Source organism: Ylistrum balloti, unplaced genomic scaffold (genome assembly GCF_031769215.1).
Source record: "Ylistrum balloti isolate Yb309-2 unplaced genomic scaffold, AGI_CSIRO_Ybal_v1 Utg371472, whole genome shotgun sequence".
NCBI lineage: Eukaryota > Metazoa > Mollusca > Bivalvia > Pectinida > Pectinidae > Ylistrum > Ylistrum balloti.
In genome coordinates, this window is record NW_026782766.1 from 19,990 (window position 1) to 38,648 (window position 18,659).

General features: G+C 35.7%; 1 protein-coding gene across 1 annotated transcript; it reads right to left on the reverse strand.

Moving 5' to 3' along the window:
• Nucleotides 1–6,914: 6,914 nt before the first annotated feature.
• LOC132562648 (scavenger receptor class F member 1-like) lies at nt 6,915–16,568 on the reverse strand. The gene is made up of 9 exons (XM_060227403.1): nt 16,487–16,568; nt 16,084–16,176; nt 10,331–10,420; nt 9,470–9,565; nt 8,907–9,002; nt 8,724–8,819; nt 7,887–7,995; nt 7,120–7,154; nt 6,915–7,003 (listed from the first exon to the last, which is right to left on the reverse strand). The coding sequence occupies exons 1-9, from the start codon at nt 16,566–16,568 to the stop codon at nt 6,915–6,917; spliced, it is 786 nt and encodes a 261-aa protein (XP_060083386.1).
• Between the last annotated feature and the right edge of the window lie 2,091 nt (nt 16,569–18,659).

An 18,659-nucleotide genomic window follows, 5' to 3' on the forward strand; every position in this document is an offset into this window, starting at 1 on the left:
TATTTATTTATTTCGGTAATTTTGGAAGTATGGCTTATTACTTCTACTTACTTTACTCTTATTGTTCATTTACAGAAGAAGAACATTACACAAACATTGACCAAGCAAAGAGAAATGTTCCGAATACCTACGAGATGACGCAGCAGAGAGATGACAAAAACTGAAAAGCAATAATCTTCAGATCAACATGAACTCGTTCAATTAAAAAAATTGAATTGATGAATAACATGCAAGCATATAATTGGATTAAACAGCTGGCTAAGCTTAATATTCAGTTCAGTGCATAGACGTATTACATACACGGACACGGAATTGAACTAAACCACCGCGGAGGGGGGAGTCGTGTCAGAAATATTACATCGCAAGCACACTTGTACATTGCTAACAAATACGTATAGAGTGGACACGAGCAAACACCCAGTCTGGGAGCATATATTGTATATAGTTGCTTGAATATATAATTCTCTGTTTGCACATACATTTATATGACATAAAATTGAAAATTAATACAGTCGTAATATGAAAGCACATCTATCTGTTTATTGCATGTCAAGTCTATCAGTCACTTAAGGAGGAAAATAATTGGGATAATTCCTATCACCATCACTTTTGCCGAATCTCAAATTCGACCACAATCACAGACCTCGTCTTCCCCGTGGTCATTCGATCTTGAGTTCTGATCAGCATCGCCAGACGTTGTTGAGTGGACAAACCAGCTAGAAAAATATGTCACGAAAAAATAAATGATTCTGTAAACTTTTCCGAAAATATCTGACCGGAACCGACAAGGGTTTTGAAGCGGCATTGTGCATCCGGACGAGTAATCAGATACGATGAGCACATATCGACAGCATTGTTATTTAATAAACAGTACTAAGTCTATTGACTAAACCATGATTAACCTCAGATATCAAACCATAGGAAATTTAGAAGAATTGTATTTGTATTTCATTAAGAAAATAATGAAGAAAAGTGAAAGATTTTCATCTGGAAAAAATTTATTTGTCGGTTGTTATGTACACAATCTTTACGTAATTGATTGCAATATGAGCAATTCGATCATCAAAACGTATTTCCTGAAAGATATAAAGTAATAGGCTATCAAAGAATAAATAAATATTTATTTATTTCATTTAACAGAAGGCTTTATAATTGTAATATCTAAACATATTTGAATATATTTAAATCAATTTGTTTATTACTTCTTTACAATGCATTATCTCGGGGGGAAAACACCAAGTGATTCCGGTGATACCAGTATGTTATTAGTCGCTTATTGTGCATCAGTGAATAGACCAAAGAATGAAGACTAAGGTAAATGGAAACACACACAATTCCTTCCAGATTAACATGATTTTTTCAACGTCTGAAAATCATTCCGACCATTACTACATTTCTTATATTCTGACATTTCTTTCGGTTTTTGAGAGTAAGGAATTATGATACCGAAGTATGGACCTAAATTTTAAGAGGGCAAGCGGTACCCCAAATTTATTGGCGTAATCTTAAATGACTCGATGTCTGACTTCACATCACAAACCTACCCTGAAACAATACGAGGATGTTTTGTAAAATTCTGGAGTAGACCTGCTACCAAATGCCAAATTTGCAAAGAAATAGAACTTTTTTAATCATTATTCAAGTTTTTCTTCATAATCACATACATCTAAATTTCACTTATATGATAACTATACTGTATTTCATTCTACAACACAATATCAGTTATAATTACATAGTATTAACGTACACATAAGAATCCATGGCTCCCACAGGATCAGTATAGTACTTCCAATCTCGCAGAAAGATCTTTTAAGTTAATCATTGAATCACTATTGTTGATAGCAATAAATAATGTTAGATATTTCAAGTTGCTTTTAATAAGATCATATAATTTGATATCAACAAATTACTTTCGAAATCAAAACAGTTTTGATTTCTGTTTTAATCATATTCCATCGACCGACAAGAAATTCAAACACTACCGTAAAATTTAAGGATATAAGGACCCCTTTGCCTTTTCTTCTTTTTTCCCCTCCAGCCACTACTGTTCTGAAAATTAAACACTTTCCAAGGCCTGTGCGAACCATGATATCAATAGAATACACACCTTTATATATACTTCATATACATGTACCATGCAATTGGCAAACTTAATTGAATAGCTGATTAATAAAAATACACTTTTCTTGTTCCTTATAGTGATATGTATAGAGTCCCATATCTTCGATTTTATTGTAATATTTGATGTAATTTTTCCGGCCAGAAATTGTAGGAGATATATTTTTTAATTTACACAAATATATATTTCGTTTCTCATTAGACGCAATCAAATTTAATTTTGATATCTTTGAACTATGTCTAATACACCAAATATAAAGATTTTTGGGTGTCTAGTTATAGTAATTTGTATTTGTTTTCCAGCGTTTCTGTCAACAAAAGCAAACAAATTTTAACAACACGGCATTCCAAATATAAATGGATGATGGTTTCCCTTTCATTTGTGCAAAAAGTACATCTCTCAGTTTCTGAGAGTTTACATTTCATCGATTATATATTGGTATATAATATACTGTGTACTATTTCATACTGAAAATTAATCAATTTTGTGTCATCAGTTACCTCCCTTGGTGTAAGGTTAATCAATTCCGAAGTTTCTTTACTTATATCAATATCTAGGATTTCCTTTCATTTTCTTTGGCTGTTCATGGGTTTTTTGCACAAATGTTCATATACGAATCATCTATTGTCGCTTTTGATATAATTATTAAGAAAAATAGGTTGTGATATCACAACTTCAGGAGTTGTGGGGGGACACATTTGTTGGCATAGAAGCCCAAACTGTAAACACTTCCCTCCATAAGTATTAACTTTTTTTTGATAATTCTGTTAATCCTTCTTTGGTCAAAATGTTATCCCCTCCAACACAAGTTGTCTAAAAGTAATGTTTTCCATGGTTTGGGGCATCAATATTTTTTTTATCCAAGACATCTTCAGTGCATGACAAAAAATCAAAACATGCGGTAAACGTAGTCCTCTTTTTCCATAATCAATTTACATTATATTTCTCTTTATTTTATCTGGCTTTCCATCCTGCAAAAATTAAAAAAAAAACAAACATAGTAATATATAAAGGAGGGTCGGGAATTACAGTTAATCCCTGGATAAAAATAGGCAACGCTAGATTTCTGATAATAGTTACTCTTCCAGTGTAATATAAATTTCTGAAAGACCAATATCTTATGAAATTTTTGACTGTATAGATGTATAGATACTGAACATTATATTATATTGATGATGTGAAATAAAACTTACCTTTCCAACATTACTATACAGATTCCACTGATATGGCGCAATAAGAATCCACTCGTGATATCTCCTTCACATTATTTTCCACTTTAAGATAGAGGATGATACTTTAATGTACATAGAATTATATACACCTGGAAAAAATCGGTTAATTCCTGTCCGTCTTATACACAACATACATTAATGCTTCACACTTGTCATTTGTCTTAAAGTGACAGTGTAGTCATCGAAACGTCTCACCCAAATCTTTTGCTGGTTGTGTTTAAAGAAGTTCTATTCCATCTATGTAACCAGCGTGAAGAAAATGTTCTGCGATATCTCTGAACAAAATCACGATGAGTCCCCATTTACACATGTAAATAGATGTATGCCTCTCTGAACTTTGATAAATGAGATATGTATCTATATCACTGGCAAAAAATTATAAAGACTAGTATTATCATTGTAGAATGGTAATGGGCGAAGCAGAGATACATGCAAATAGTTTTGTTTGTGTAATCATGTCTTTTGGGCGTGGTTATAATATCATTATCAAATAATTAATCTCAAATGCACCAACCAGAATAAATTGATACAATAGTCAGTGAAGTCTTACTATTATATATAATTTCATGGTGAAAAGCTACATTTGTTACAGATCAATAACGAAAACACCACATATGTCATGCCATTTTCAAAATTGTAAATGAAACTTTACCATCAAAATATCAACATACTTCTGCGACATTAGGACGGTAGTTGAATGTAGATATGTGTTGATATAATGAACATATGATCTTAAATTATTTCATATAAATTTTTCGGAAATAAGTTGTGGAAGTTCTTATCTATGCGAGTCTTGGAGAGATTCAACAGATTTTGAATTCTACACTGAAAACAATTTTAAGACTTTTTTAGCAGATATCTTAGTATGATAACATTTTGATCAATTTAAAGTCAAAATGAGGAACACAAAATCAAAGGAGATAGCTATATGATGCTAGGATTTTTAATTCGTACATCACGTCATTGCCCATATGCAATCCGAATCGAGTACTGATAGGCACTGAAAAACGTTCTACCACTAGTTACATATGCAAGATATTGGATGAACACTGTAGATAACTGGTAAATTATGTGATACATAAGTAATAACTAAAGTATCGTCAGTATATGATATATAAAACTGGTGTACTTACAGTCTCATACGCAAGCACACGAATACTACAGCTGTACTAGCAATTTTTGCAGCTCTCTTTCTAGTGGCAGCCGTTTTTCTGCGGTACGTTCATCAAAGTTGGGGTCGTTAATTCAAATGACTAATGACAAAATATCCAAAAGGTAATCCCGTGTTGAATCCATGGAGATAGAAGTATTACGTCTCCAAGTGTAAACATTTTTAACATGAACATTTATTATATAACGTCCAAAGTATTTTATTGCATTTACTTAGAAACATATGTGCAATATATGTAAGCAATGTATGTCTATCGAATCTTGTGCCGCCTGTAGTACCAGCAACTTCCTCGGGCTAACCGAGGTCAAAAATTTATTCTATTACTAATGTGTAATTTACTCAAGGCCCTAATATTTTGGTCGATATTAATCCGTCCTGGATTACAGTACAAAATAATTAAATGGCATTCTTAACAGCAGTTCTACAACGAAATCTGAAACAACGTTAATGATACACACTTCACACCGACATTACATATCGACGAGGACGAAATAATAAAAATGACAAGCTTCTGGTTGACAACATCTTTGTCGGGTTTGGTGGCAAGATATTCCAACAGACTATTGGCACACCTATGGGAACCAACTGCACTGTTTGCTGACTTGGTTTTTGTTTTAATATACAGGCTGAATTGATTGAAAAGCTTTACAAAACAGATCACAAAGACCTTGCAAAGTCGTTTAATTTCACTTTCAGATATACTGATGACGTCTTGTCTTTAAATAACAAGACATTTATTGACTACGTTCATCGTGTATATCCACTAGAACTGGAAATCAAAGATTAAGCATTTTTATTTTGTTTATAAAACCTTTTTCTTTATTGTAGTTAACTATTTCAATTTTTTATGTGGCCATTTTTCTATACATTATACACCATGGCTTAATGTATTCGCCACCTCAGAAAGTCGATGGAATGGAAAAAAAATAAGACACCAAAATCGAGGTATTTGTAATTTGAAAGGAAATATTACAAGCACAGAAATAGAAAAGATGTGGTGATATGGAAGAGAAAATTCATTTCCTCTGCATCTCCGTAGCTATAATTGATTGGCATTGAAATCAGATGGGAAACATTTATAACATTGTTAATGTTATTCGTCTGTCGTTTGTCTTTATATTTAGCATCGATTATAATTTTATTGTTGAATTATAAGCAAAGCAAGTACAAAGAAAAACAATATTAACAAACGATATGCAAGATTACTGCAATGTTACATTAAGGGTCATCGTTTGTGCTAACTTTTATCTTATACCACAAGGAAACCCAATATATCTACAGGTAGGTTTACAGGAGATAGGTGATTTCAAGACAATTTTAATTAAGAACCTACATCTGTGAAGAATGCATTCATTAAAAGTATCCAGTAATGTGTAATAAAAAGACATAAAGATAATGCAGGGTTTTCCACGATTGCACCAATGGTACAACGATCCTACATCCAGTTGTATGTAATGATAACTTTTATATCTTTCAGGAAATACGTTTTGATAATCGAATTGCTCGTATCGCAATCGAACATGTAAAGATTGTGCATAGAACAAAAGACAAATCTTTTCCAGATGAAAATCTCTAATTTTCTTCATTGTTTTCTTAACGAAATACAAATAAATAATACAATTCTTCTAAATTCCCTATGGCTTGATATCTGAGGTTAATCATGGTTTAGTCAATAGAACTATTAGTGCTTATTTAATAACAAAGTTGTCAATATGTACTCATCGTATCTGATTACTCGTCCGGATGAAAACACCGCTTCAAAAACCTTGTCGGTTCCGATCAGATATTCTTTGAAAAAGTTCACAGAATCATTTGTTTTTTCGTGACATAATTTTCTAGCTGGTTTGTTGACTCAACAACGTCTGGCGATGCTGATCAGAATTCAAGATCGAATGACCACGGGGAAGACGAGGTCTGTAATTGTGGTCAAATTCGAGATTCGGCAAAAGTGATGGTGATAGGAATTATCCCAATTATTTTCCTCCTTAAGTGACTGATAGACTTGACATGCAATGAACAGGTAGATGTGCTTTCATATTACGACTGTATCAATTTTCAATTTTATGACATATAAATGTATGTGCAAACAGAGAATGGTATATTTAAGCAACTATATACAATATATGCTTCCAGTCTGGGTGTTTGTTCTTGTCAACTATTTACATATTTGTTAACAATGTACAACTGCGCTTACGTTGTAATATCTTTGACACGACTCCCCCCTCCGCGGTGGTTAAGTCCAATTCTGTGTCCGTGTATGAAATACGTTATGCACTGAACTGAATATTAAGATTAGACAGCTATTTAATCCAATTATATGACTGCATGTTATTCATCAATTCAAATTTTTTCCTACTGAACGAGTTCATGTTGATCTGAAGATTATTGCTTTTCAGTTTTTGTCATCTCTCTGCTGCGTCATCTCGTAGGTATTCGGAACATTTCTCTTTGCTTTATCAATGTTTGTGTAATGTTCTTCTTCTGTAAATGAACAATAAGAGTAAAGTAAGTAGAAATAATAAGCCATACTTCCAAAATTACCGAAATAAATAAATATACTATTACTCATATCTTTATATACATCTTATCGTACATACCTTTTCCTTGCCCTCTCTTGGCTTTTGTTCTGAATCTACAACGAAATAAAGTATCCTTCGTATCAAATGTTCATGAGAGTCAACTCACATTTGACTTGTAAAAGACAAATTAATATTTTAATGTTTATATGCACAAGATATCAAGGGAAAATGATTCTCTTGCCCTGGGAGGTATATCCATGCATTTTTACCGGGATGAGATTTCCGTGTCTAAGCCTAGGGTTGAAACGGGTGGATTCCTCAGTCAGGACAATGATATAACGTCACAGTAACAATCTAATGACGTCACGTCAACTATCAATTCACGTCATTGGTGCGAATCATTGGCCCAAAAAAAATACACACAAGTACATAATAAGGCCTGCGGGGCAAGGGACAAATTAGCATTCACCTCTCTTGATGTTGAGATAGTGTGAAACAATGGGGGAAAGATGATTAATTTGAAAGCGACAAGTCTGGTGTTTGCTAACTTAATCATCTTTCACCTTGGGTCGAGATCCATCTATCATACCTCCAAGGTGGGAGGGTGAAATATTCTATTAATCTCGAAACAGAACTACAACGTTGATATGGCAGATAATTGATGAAATAGCATTTTTGTTAATTGTAAGGATGGCCTTTAAACTAAACACTAAAAAACTAATTTGCAATCTCTGGTAACACGATGATTTAAATGCTATAATGTAGGCTTATTATATGTTATCTATATTCCTCTTTCACTTCGCTTTTAACAATCATGGATTGGTTTTTAGTTTTGATAGACGTACCGCAGCATGCAGACAAATAAGACAATAGCTGCTACCAGAAATATACAAGTAATAGTTGCTAGAACAGCTACAGTTGTCCTGTTGTCCGTATCTGTAGCGGTGTTTGTTTCTGTAATTGGAAAAAGTACTTCAAAACTACAAGTATATAAATAGCAACCCCATTAAGGCGTCTAATAAATGATCAATTCGACAATTGGTTTTGCTGTATAAATAATGTATCAAAATATACAGTAATATTTACTAATTGATGAAACATACACAGATCTGGTTTCTTTCACCCGGCTGTTTAAAACCTTGACGAAAGAGCAAAGACGTATTCGATATAGAGTGATCTTTTGTGTATGCTTTCTTGTCTACAAAGTAACACAAATGACACGTGTATATATTCACGTGACAATAATTTGGATCATTATGTTGTCACTCTAAGATAGCTCTATATTTCGTATGGAGATCAATTAAGGTCATCTGCCTTTAATATGTTAATCAAGACGCAACTTTTTTTTGGTCGAAGTGAGAAATGATTATTTTCTTTTTAATGTTATAACAATCTCAATGTCCTAGTGTTTTGTGCAAAATACGCAAAGGCTTTGAGAATGGAACTGCATTTACAATTTGTCAAGCAAATCCTGGTCAAGTAAGTCACAACCACATTATTTATTCCTATTTTCACATCAAATGAAGTATAAAATTACATTTAAAACTTGTACTTGTACAATAAGTATAATCAATACAAGTAAATTACAATTTATACCTGACAAAGTACTAGGCCCATATGACCATAAGTCCTTTATTTTGAAACTGACACGTTGCCTGTAAGTTTCAAAACTGTCATCCTACCTCCACAAGTCCCGTCATATCGCCTGCATCTGTTGGAGCTACAACCAGCAGGACATGGCTTGTCACATCGGTATCCATGCATTCCGTCTTTACATTCTGGAAAATTAAATATTTTATTCTTGAAAAGACGTCCAAGTCATTTCTATAGATTTAATGAGCGCTTATGTATAGCTATGTACATACCAGAACAAAATCCTGTGTCTTTCTCGCAAAAAAGGCCTTCACAAAGTACAGAACAATCCTGGTCACACGTCTCTCCATGTTTTCCGGGTTTACAATCTCAAAGGTAAGAAAATGATATTGTTGACACAATTGTTCTCATGTAATATTACACATTAAAACCAATGTTGCTTATATCTTTTTCTGGAGAATTTGAAAATCTGCAGTATCAGTCACAAATATGTGAATATCGATATCACTAAGTGACGGAATAAATGATGGGGAATATCGAGAAGTTTTAAGTGTATTACCAACAACATATTTCAAATCAACCGTTTATGTTTGCACATGGTCAAGAATTCTTTCACCATCAAATAAATTTTATACATTAATGTCGATCTTTCCATTAGCTACTTTTACGATTGTCTCAATACATAATTACTTCATTTCGGATTTTATTTGTATGTAATCATATGGCAAATATAGGAGACATAAAAACAGGTAAGCTGATAAAATCTTTACATCACAAGGTGGTATATACATAAACCAACAGGACATTGGTATGTCGATAACATGTAAACCCTTACCGAAACATGAACCAGTTTCTCTATCACAGACGTCGTTTGCGCAGTTAGTAGGGCAATACAGGTCACATGTTTGTCCGTACCTTCCAGGATTGCAGTCTAACAATTAAAAACAATGATTAATGTCATTTTTTGTAATCATGATACTCACAAACTGGAGAAGTATTAATAAGCGTATTTAATCATTTGCTGTTGAACATTAAATATTTCACGAATAGGAATTGCTATCTCTTGATAGTGTAAGAGGTTTTCGTGTACTGTTCATCTGCGAGGATTATGGATTACTTCATATAAGTTTTTTCAATCTTCATACTCCACTGAAATTAAAACTCGCTAAGTCAGTATCTTTTGTGTTTATTTACCTCTTAATATCATAAAATGGTATAATGCAGTATCTGTAGTGGTAATGGTTACGAAAATTTATTTGTGTGCAAAAGTTCATGCAACCTCTTTTAAAAGTGACATACAAATGATGTTTGAAACAATAATTACTGCTGTGCTTTAATTGATTTTTTACTAAAAGTAGAATTATATAATGTACATATCATCATGTAACAAATGCAGTGTAGATTTTGAAAGCTATTACCTATGCGTGTTTGTCAAAAATCAGAAACACTAAGAAATTAATATGCACAAAGTTAATATCATGAAGATTGTTTCAGTTTCAGCCATGACAAATGTTAGAATTTTTTTGTTTTTTTTTCCTGTCTTTCTTAATCTGAAAGTTTCCATTTGAATATTTTAATATGTGTTTCATTGATATGAGAAAATATATCAGTAAAGTTAATAAGAAAATACAATAACATTTTTGTTGGGTAATGTTTTACATAAGTGTTTTCAATAAAGCGATTCAATCAGTAATACCTATACATGATCCATTAGTTTGAATGCAGTCTTTACATTTCAAAGCACATTCCTGATCACATTTGTCACCCCATTGTCCAAAGACGCAATCTAAAAACGACATAAAGAAAATGATGATACAGAGGAACAGTAATATGATTACAAAAATAATAGAAAGAAATTGAAACCACATTTGTTGTCATTCATTAGAAAAGTTATTTGTAATTCATACAGTTCCCAATCTACCTTGCAAACGTTACAGTTAATATCCATTGATGTTCTATTAGGATTGGACAAGGGTTTTCATGGCGGGTACAATGAAGACATTTACTCTCCTGGAACAGCTGGTCTTATTCTCCTTTTACTTTTTCTGGAGTTCTGTGTAAATCTTTCTTTGGTTCAAATTTTGCCTTAGTTTTATTGAAGTTGTGATTAGATTATGATTATGTTGACATGTTGGTATTTTCTTGTAGTTTCATTACATCTCCGTCAGAATTATTGTCAGTTGATTAAAGAGAAAATAAATTTTCTTGCAGTATAACAGTGTGTTATTCAATCAGGGTCATATTATATAAAAAATATCGTTATAGGTTTTTACGTTCAATTAATGCAGTCCACTTATGGAAATCGAGGTAATACCAATTTTAAGTATTGTAGAAATCTTATAGTAGGTATTAAAATTGTTACGTCATTAGCTTGCGTGAGAAATTACGTACGTTTCTTATAAATTTATGACGTTTCTCTCATACTAGGTGAATTGATTCTTGATGTAGGATCCATCAAATCAACGCCACTGAAACACTTTTATGGGCAAGTCGTTGGACCATAGTTGAAAGACCCGGATCCCTTTGGACAGGTAATCATCTACACATACGTTCTGGACAATGAATGTTTTTCGGTGATTTATCGCAGTATTTCTTATTGATCATTACGTCGCTGTCACACCGATCATGAAGACGGTTTACCAGTACGCTTAGCTTGTAATTGACAAGGTATATGTCCATCCTAAAGATAGATGTCCTCGTAAAGAGGTCTCTCCATGTCGAAGATTTTGCCCTCTTCGGTGAAAGTATATCTAAGACGCAATACGTTATTGGCCCCTCCAGTGATCGGTCTGGCCTCGTCCATGTCGTAGTCGGCGGCTGCGAATAGTTGAATTTGCTTCTGGAACTTTGTGACGGACCAATCGCTTAAGAGCATGTCTTCTTGGTAGCCTTCCAGGGATAGTTGCCGGTTTACCGTTCATGATGATGTTAATGATCCGCGTCTTTTCGTCTCGAACTAAAGTCGTGCCGTCGGCCTTAGACATCTTACATTTTATGTTAATTCTGCCTCTTCGCTGGTACTTGTACTCGCTTCTCCTTCAGGAAAGATTCACCTTATAGGGCTGTCCGAAGCGGATCTGCATTCCGAAATGTATATCTTCTCAATGGCTACTTGATTCAATGTTTTTGTCATCGAGGTACGTCATGTTTCTTATTGACCACGCTGTTTTTTGAGATGTATTTTCCGTTTCGCGATGTCGCTTTCCTGGAAGATCTCTCCGATCCGATCTGTCTCGTTGCTCTCTCCACATTTTTATAGCGACATTTACTTATTCTTCCTCGATGGTCTTTGTCATGTCGAATTTAGTCTACCGCTGTTATGGGGTTACTTATCGTCCCACTGCAATCTTTTCTTTTGGTTTTGAATTACTATTGGGTTGCCGGAAATAATTTACTTTTTCTTAGCGTACACCTCCCCCCTTTTTTCCGCCTCAGTAACTTCCGGGGTCGAAAGTACCACCAAATATTTGTTTGTAGAACGATTTCCAAAGCATTTGATGCGATATGCATATGGATCCTATCGTCTTTAGTGAAAGGGCAATCGTTTGTAACTGTGACGTCGCCGCTGATAATTCAGGTGGGTGCAATGTTCCGATGCCTTATTTAGATATGAACGTTACCGACGTGTCCAACGCGGAGCTGTACTTCATACGGTGTTTCGTATATGATATTTATAATTCTATCGGTTCCATCGTTCTCAACCACGACGGTGTCTTCGTACCTATCGGAATACACCAGTAACGATGGTTTCGTTTATAGTCGCCGTCCTTTCTGAAACCATTGGCCGTCAATGGCACAGTCATAAGCCTTATTACCGCGATATGTGGTCGGGCTGTCTATGGACCAGATAACAATGGGCACGCTCATCACGTTGGTGACTGTTCTTTTCTGTTCTATTTTTACCTTCCATATCGGCCTCTCCAATCCTTGGATCGTATCTTGGTCCTGATCAATTTCATCTCTCTAGGCACTCCTTTATTGAGTTTCTCCCAAAAAGACTTTTAGTTTGTACTGAAGAAGCCTTCCTTTGCGCATTGGTCGGTAACAACAAACAGTTCCCGACATCAGCATCGAAAGTTCGTTCGACGTACTGTCTTTGACACGGTTGATATTGGTACGAAATTCTAACCAAGCCACTGACTTTATAGCTGTACAGTTGTCGGTAGGTCGGTATTCCCCAACACTTTAAATAGACGTGTTTCTTTGCTTTTGGTTCGTAAAACAATTTCCACTGTTTAACCAAATTCTTTTCCTTAAAGGAAGCTGGAGGTCGTTTGCTAATACGAAGATAGATGTTGTAGCTCTCGGTGATCATCTTAAGCAACGGGTTTGCTAGTGGGTCAACAAATGCACCATACGACTCTTAAGCGTCTTGATGGCTCTTTCGGCAAATGCTTTGATGATATTTGATAATATATAGTAATATAGTACGTTTTCGTCTTTGGGATACTTCTTGACGTTTTTTTTTTTTTTTTTTTTTTTTTTTTTGACGTATTCGCTTCATTTATCACTTTCCCGCGTTTGAATTTAGAGCCGCAGTTGACAAGTATTTTGACATGGCACCGGTTGCCATCAGAAAGTACTTGTATCCTTCGTTCTAACTCTCTAACTGCCTGTTTCGAGAGTCTATTTGGAATTTTGTTTTTTCTCAACACGAATCGACCGTCTTTTCCAGGCTGTGTACAATTTATTGATGTCGGCGTACGCTGCGGCCAAATAGACCTCGTGTGACACCATTTATTGTTTAATCCACCTCTTATCACTCGAGTCGTAGTACCGGGGAGAAGGAGTAAATATTTAAGCTCCACCAGATTGATGTTTTGTGTTGGCTTTGGGGTATGTCTATTCTTTGACTTCATCGACGGAGGTCTCTTCGCAAGTTAGTAAACGTCAAGATCTATCGTAGGGTATAACAATAATAATAACAATATACAACATTTATATAGCGCACTATCTATTATGACAAAATACTCTAATGCGCTTCACAATTACATAATAATCTTACTACAAAATTTATAGAACATGTATAACACAGTAATCAACATATGTAACACAGTAACCAAATCAAGTAAGTAGTGGTGAAAGTATGTATATACAGGACGTCTGCGTGAGAGTCTAAAATGCAGACGTAAACAGGTGGGTTTTAATATCCCTCTTGAATTTGGCCAGGGATTTTGACTTTCTAGTAGCAGATGGTAAGCTGTTCCACAAAGTGGCCGCTACCTTTCCAAAGCACCGGTTACCATAAGTCACAGTCCGCACAACAAGGATTCTGTCTCCGATCGTAGTGATCGTGACAGCCGATAAACGGTGACAAGTTCCTGCAAATATTCAGGTGCTGTTCCATTTATTGCCTTGTATGTATACATCAAAATATTGTACTGTGACCGGAATCGCACGGGCAGCCAATGCAATAAGTAAAGGACTGGTGTAATGTGGTCCCTCTTTCGAGTACGGGTAACTAGGCGTGCTGCGGTGTTCTGTACCCTCTGCAGGCGGCTCATAAGTGTATCAGATACACCAACTAGTAACGCGTTACCATAGTCTAACCTAGAAGTAACAACAGAATGTACCAGTGTCTTGCATGCATGTGTGGTGATGAACTGACGGATAGCCCCAATGTTTCTGATTTGGTGATAACAGGAGCTGTTACCAGTACCATCTTTTCATATCGGGCAGTTCAGATGTCTCGGGACGTAATGAAACCATCGATTTACCTTGGTCTCATTTACAGGCTCTAGTCCACGATGGTGTCTTTTTTCAGAAACACGCGAGACCTCCAGCGATGGACTTCCGTGTCTGGTCCTTGGATATCACGAACTACCTGGCCCCTACGCCAAATTCACCAAAAGCTTACCATGTCAACAGAAGGGTACTCCTTTTACGATTAGCCGGAGTATGCCCGAGAAGAGTTATACAGCAGTCGTAAGGGGAGGTCAAGCTTGCCATAAAGTTCTGAGATTCAATGCCAACGCTGTGTACCTGTGGGCCATCGACAAAACATGAACGTAAGGGCCTTTGTCAAATGGCGGTCGGCGAATCAATTCAAAGCTGAATACACATATCACTGGATGAAAGCCAAACATTGGACGAATTATCTGAACATGTACGAGGGAATATACATCCTTCACAAAAAAAAAAAAATAAAAAACAAATCACGCGAGCTGAAATCGTGAAAGCCATCGAGAGCGGAGACATTTTTCAGATAGGTAGAATTTGACATCCAGGTACCGGACTTTTAGAATGAGGAGTTGTCACCCTTTGAATATTTCAAAGATATGGCGCCATCGGTTTACACGACGGAATTTCCTCACGAAGCATTTAGCACTCACATACAAGACACGAAGTGCCACTGTCTCGAACCCGAGGTGACATGTAAATCCACTGAAATGTCCAAGAATAAGATCAGTTTAGACCTCCTTATAAAATTAAGGTACTACAGAACGTAAAGTTGTGGATGCTCGCCTTCGATTGCGATTTTTTGGACGTGTATGTTGACAGATCCGATTACATACTGTTGAAAATTGATACGGACATGAGGAATGTTTATCAGAAAAGATTATTCGGATTTTGCAAGGAAAATCGAAACGCAGTCGATGACGAATACCACTGGCTTCTGAGACGGTGATACACAGCAATAGGACGGCGGGTCTCTTCAAGAGGGAGTAAGAAGGAGACGAATGATCAGTTTGTGTTCAAAGACGTAACTGGTCAGCAAGACCAAGAACGTGAAACCGACCTCCGCCTTCGTCGCCGTAAGAATTTAAAACTAAAACGTTTGAAAATTTGCCAAGCACTAAGACGATTAGAGCTTTCATATTCAGTTCGGAAGGCATCTCTAAACAAAACGTAAACCTTCCATTAATACCTTCCGTCGAGTGCCGATTGCTCCAGGCTCGGGTACGAACATAGGTTTTACAATCAAGGACAACACTATCTTTACTTGCGTACAGAAGTGACGAGAATTCAGTTATTTTTACTGCAAACGAAAAGTGGCGGAGTACCAACGGAACCATTAAAGATCATCCTGTGTCAAGTGAAAAAAAATCCAATGAAACTGGACTTGTCCTAGCATAGGAACAATGAACATACGAAGTTGTCATTATATTCATCAATAAAAGCGAATCGTACCAATTTATTGGGGTTTTAAGAATTCTTATTATGATAATTCCAGGGCGTGACTTGTCGTGTAAGAACAGGATGACGATGGAAGAAGGACAACCGTTGAGAATACGGAAAATGACATACCGGACATGACGTGCGGAAATGACGACGGGGACGTGACATACGGGAACTGGAGGTGCCGCCATCTAAAAAAAATAACGAGGGCACAGGGGCACAGGCAAATGTGTCTCGGGTCGAAACGCGTGTATTATACTACTACTTGCCGGTTGTGTATCCTGTTTATTTAGATCATTCTAGTAGGTTAGTGATAAATGAAATATTTACCTCTACAATAGCTGGAGACTTTATCACAGGTTCCATTACAGGTGACAGGACAATATTTGTCACAGACATCTCCATGCCTTCCTGGTTTACATTCTAAGTAAAGCATGAAGTAATGTATTGGTTACTAATATAAGTATAAACAATTTTTCAACCATTCTGAATAGAACTTGATTTTTGCACTATATCCAAATTAAATACGTTCGTGAGCTATCTTTGAAAAAAAGAATGCAGTAGTGTCGTTGTCATTATCATCTCTTTTCAAGTATCAGCAGTTTGTCATTAAAATTATCAACCTATAACGTGTTTGTTTTAAGGGTTCCTTTTTAATACATATCACATGGAGCTTTGGAGAGTGTCAGTTGTATGTAGATCAATGCAATAACTAATGTACAAGTATATTAACCTGTACACGATCCATTATTGGGTAAACAGGTATTGGTTTTACAGGTAGTAGGACAATCTTGATCACAGGCATCACCCCACATTTCAGGAAGACAGTCTAAAATATAACTCAACCAATAGAATAATTCATTAAGATTGATTATCAACCAAAAGACAAAATCATTTCAAGTCAATACAAAATTGAAGTGATACCAAACACATTTAAACAAATGGAAAAATATCCAGTGTTTCAACACGCACTTTCTTAGCATAGCATCAAATAGGCATATACTTTAACAGATCATAAACCAGATATGCCAGCTATATGTATTTCACACGTATCTTAAATTGGAAGAAGAAGCAAGAAAACTTTCTAGTCTTCCTGATAGAAGTATCATCACATGTTAATATCACCAAAAATAAACTGCTATTGTAACAATTGTATATAATTAGTATATATATTATCAATGAAGTAAAACGACAGTACAGACTTGTGAAATGTCAAATTTTCGAGGGAACCTGTCCTTTATCAAGAAACAAATATTATACAAATTACATAACATATATGAAACATAAACAGATGCAAAGTTATAAACTGATGGACGCCGAAGGCCCTTTATAAGGAACAAAACTTAAGTTGTGGTATGAAATATGGTGATTCAAATATCAAAAATGATTAATATAAATCTCGGTACCTTGTGCACTGAAGCCCCTCAGCGTATATGTGACCGCAGAGAAAAAAATCGTCTCACAATCAAAAGAAAGAATATCCTAGGATATAGTTTAGCGTTACATCTCGGCCCACTTTAATAAAGGAATTGTTTGATTAAAAAGAAACGAAAATTCATTGTAAAAATGCATGAATGTACAGTTACAATTACAAGCGTTTTGGATAAAAAGCACTTATATACACGAAAAAAATATAATTTTGAATATGGTCAAATATGCCCCAGAATCGTCAACTTGCCCACAAAAAAGTAAATCGCCACAGAAAACTAGATTATCTACTTTCGACTAACCTGGTTCTCTACTAGTTAGTCAGTCGCCTACGATGTACCGATTGCTAGCTAGGTATGTATGACCGAACGAGTTTGAAGAAGCAAGATATCTCTCGTTCATGCTGAATGGGTAGCAGGTTTGGTTTTGGTTGGTGCACTTCTGTTACATGTTTTGAAACAACCAGTTGCACTATAATGGAAAGTTGTTGATAGTTCACCATTCACGAACAGGTCTTTGATGTTTTTTCGGACTCTGATAAGCTAGTATTGGTGGTTCCGGTAAAATGTTATGAAATTTACTGGACGTCAGCAGGATTTGCCAGTGTTTCCGGAAGTTCGTTGACAATGGTGGCATGATACTCTCCTAGTTTTTGGTCACCCTTGGTATTCAAGTGTACTAGCACTGTCTAGTTCTTTCACTCTTTCGATTTCGCCGTCGATCAGAGCTGCTTTATATCCCTTTTTAAGTAGATGGGACTTCAGTTCTAAGCAACATAGTCGTCAGAAACAAAAACGTCTGACTCTCAATGCTTGGGAGTATGAAATGCCCATTGTGGTATGGGATGGGTGACAAATAGATGGGCAAAGGTACTGATGAGTGTCCGTGGGTTTACTCTATAAATCCATTCTTATTTTTCCGTTAATGAGTGTTGAATAATAAATGTCCAAGAAAGTGTTTTTCGCTCCAGACATGTCTGCAGTAAACTTAATGATCCTGTGGAATTCGTTTGCAAAACAATTGAAATTCTCAAGAGGTTCTCGACCGTATGTCCAATTAATCTCAATGTCATCAATAAATCTAAACCAGCTGAGTAGTTTCAAGATGGCTACTGCAATTAGCCAAGACTCCAGGTGGCCCATAAACATATTTGCATATGATGGTGCCATCTTTGTAGCTGTGATCTGTAGATAATGTTCCTTGTTGAATGATAAGTTTTGTTCAGCAACTTTAGAAGTTCTACGAGACTATATGTTGAAGGATGTTTGTTCTCCCTAGAGTACCATGCTGCACGCCAACCTAAGATCCTCGTGTGGAATGCTTTGGATTGTTTCTGCTGTTATAGACGGTCACATACTTGGCTACATATGGACACTGGTGCGTTACGGTCAATTGTACATCATCCTTACTGCTGCCCCTGTCTTCATAGCAGAGCACGCCGTGTGCCCAGTCCGTTGTGTTAGGCAAATACAACTGTT

What these genes read in the sequence shown, in the direction of transcription:
- LOC132562648 (XM_060227403.1), bottom strand. Translation starts at nt 16,568, where the DNA reads ATGTGGGGTGATGCCTGTGATCAAGATTGTCCTACTACCTGTAAAACC. An exon ending in ATATGACGGGACTTGTGGAG is followed by an intron (nt 7,996 to 8,723) that starts GTAGGATGACAG and finishes TTCCAATTACAG; the next exon opens with AAACAAACACCGCTACAGAT. An exon ending in TTATTTGTCTGCATGCTGCG is followed by an intron (nt 7,155 to 7,886) that starts GTACGTCTATCA and finishes ATTTCGTTGTAG; the next exon opens with ATTCAGAACAAAAGCCAAGA.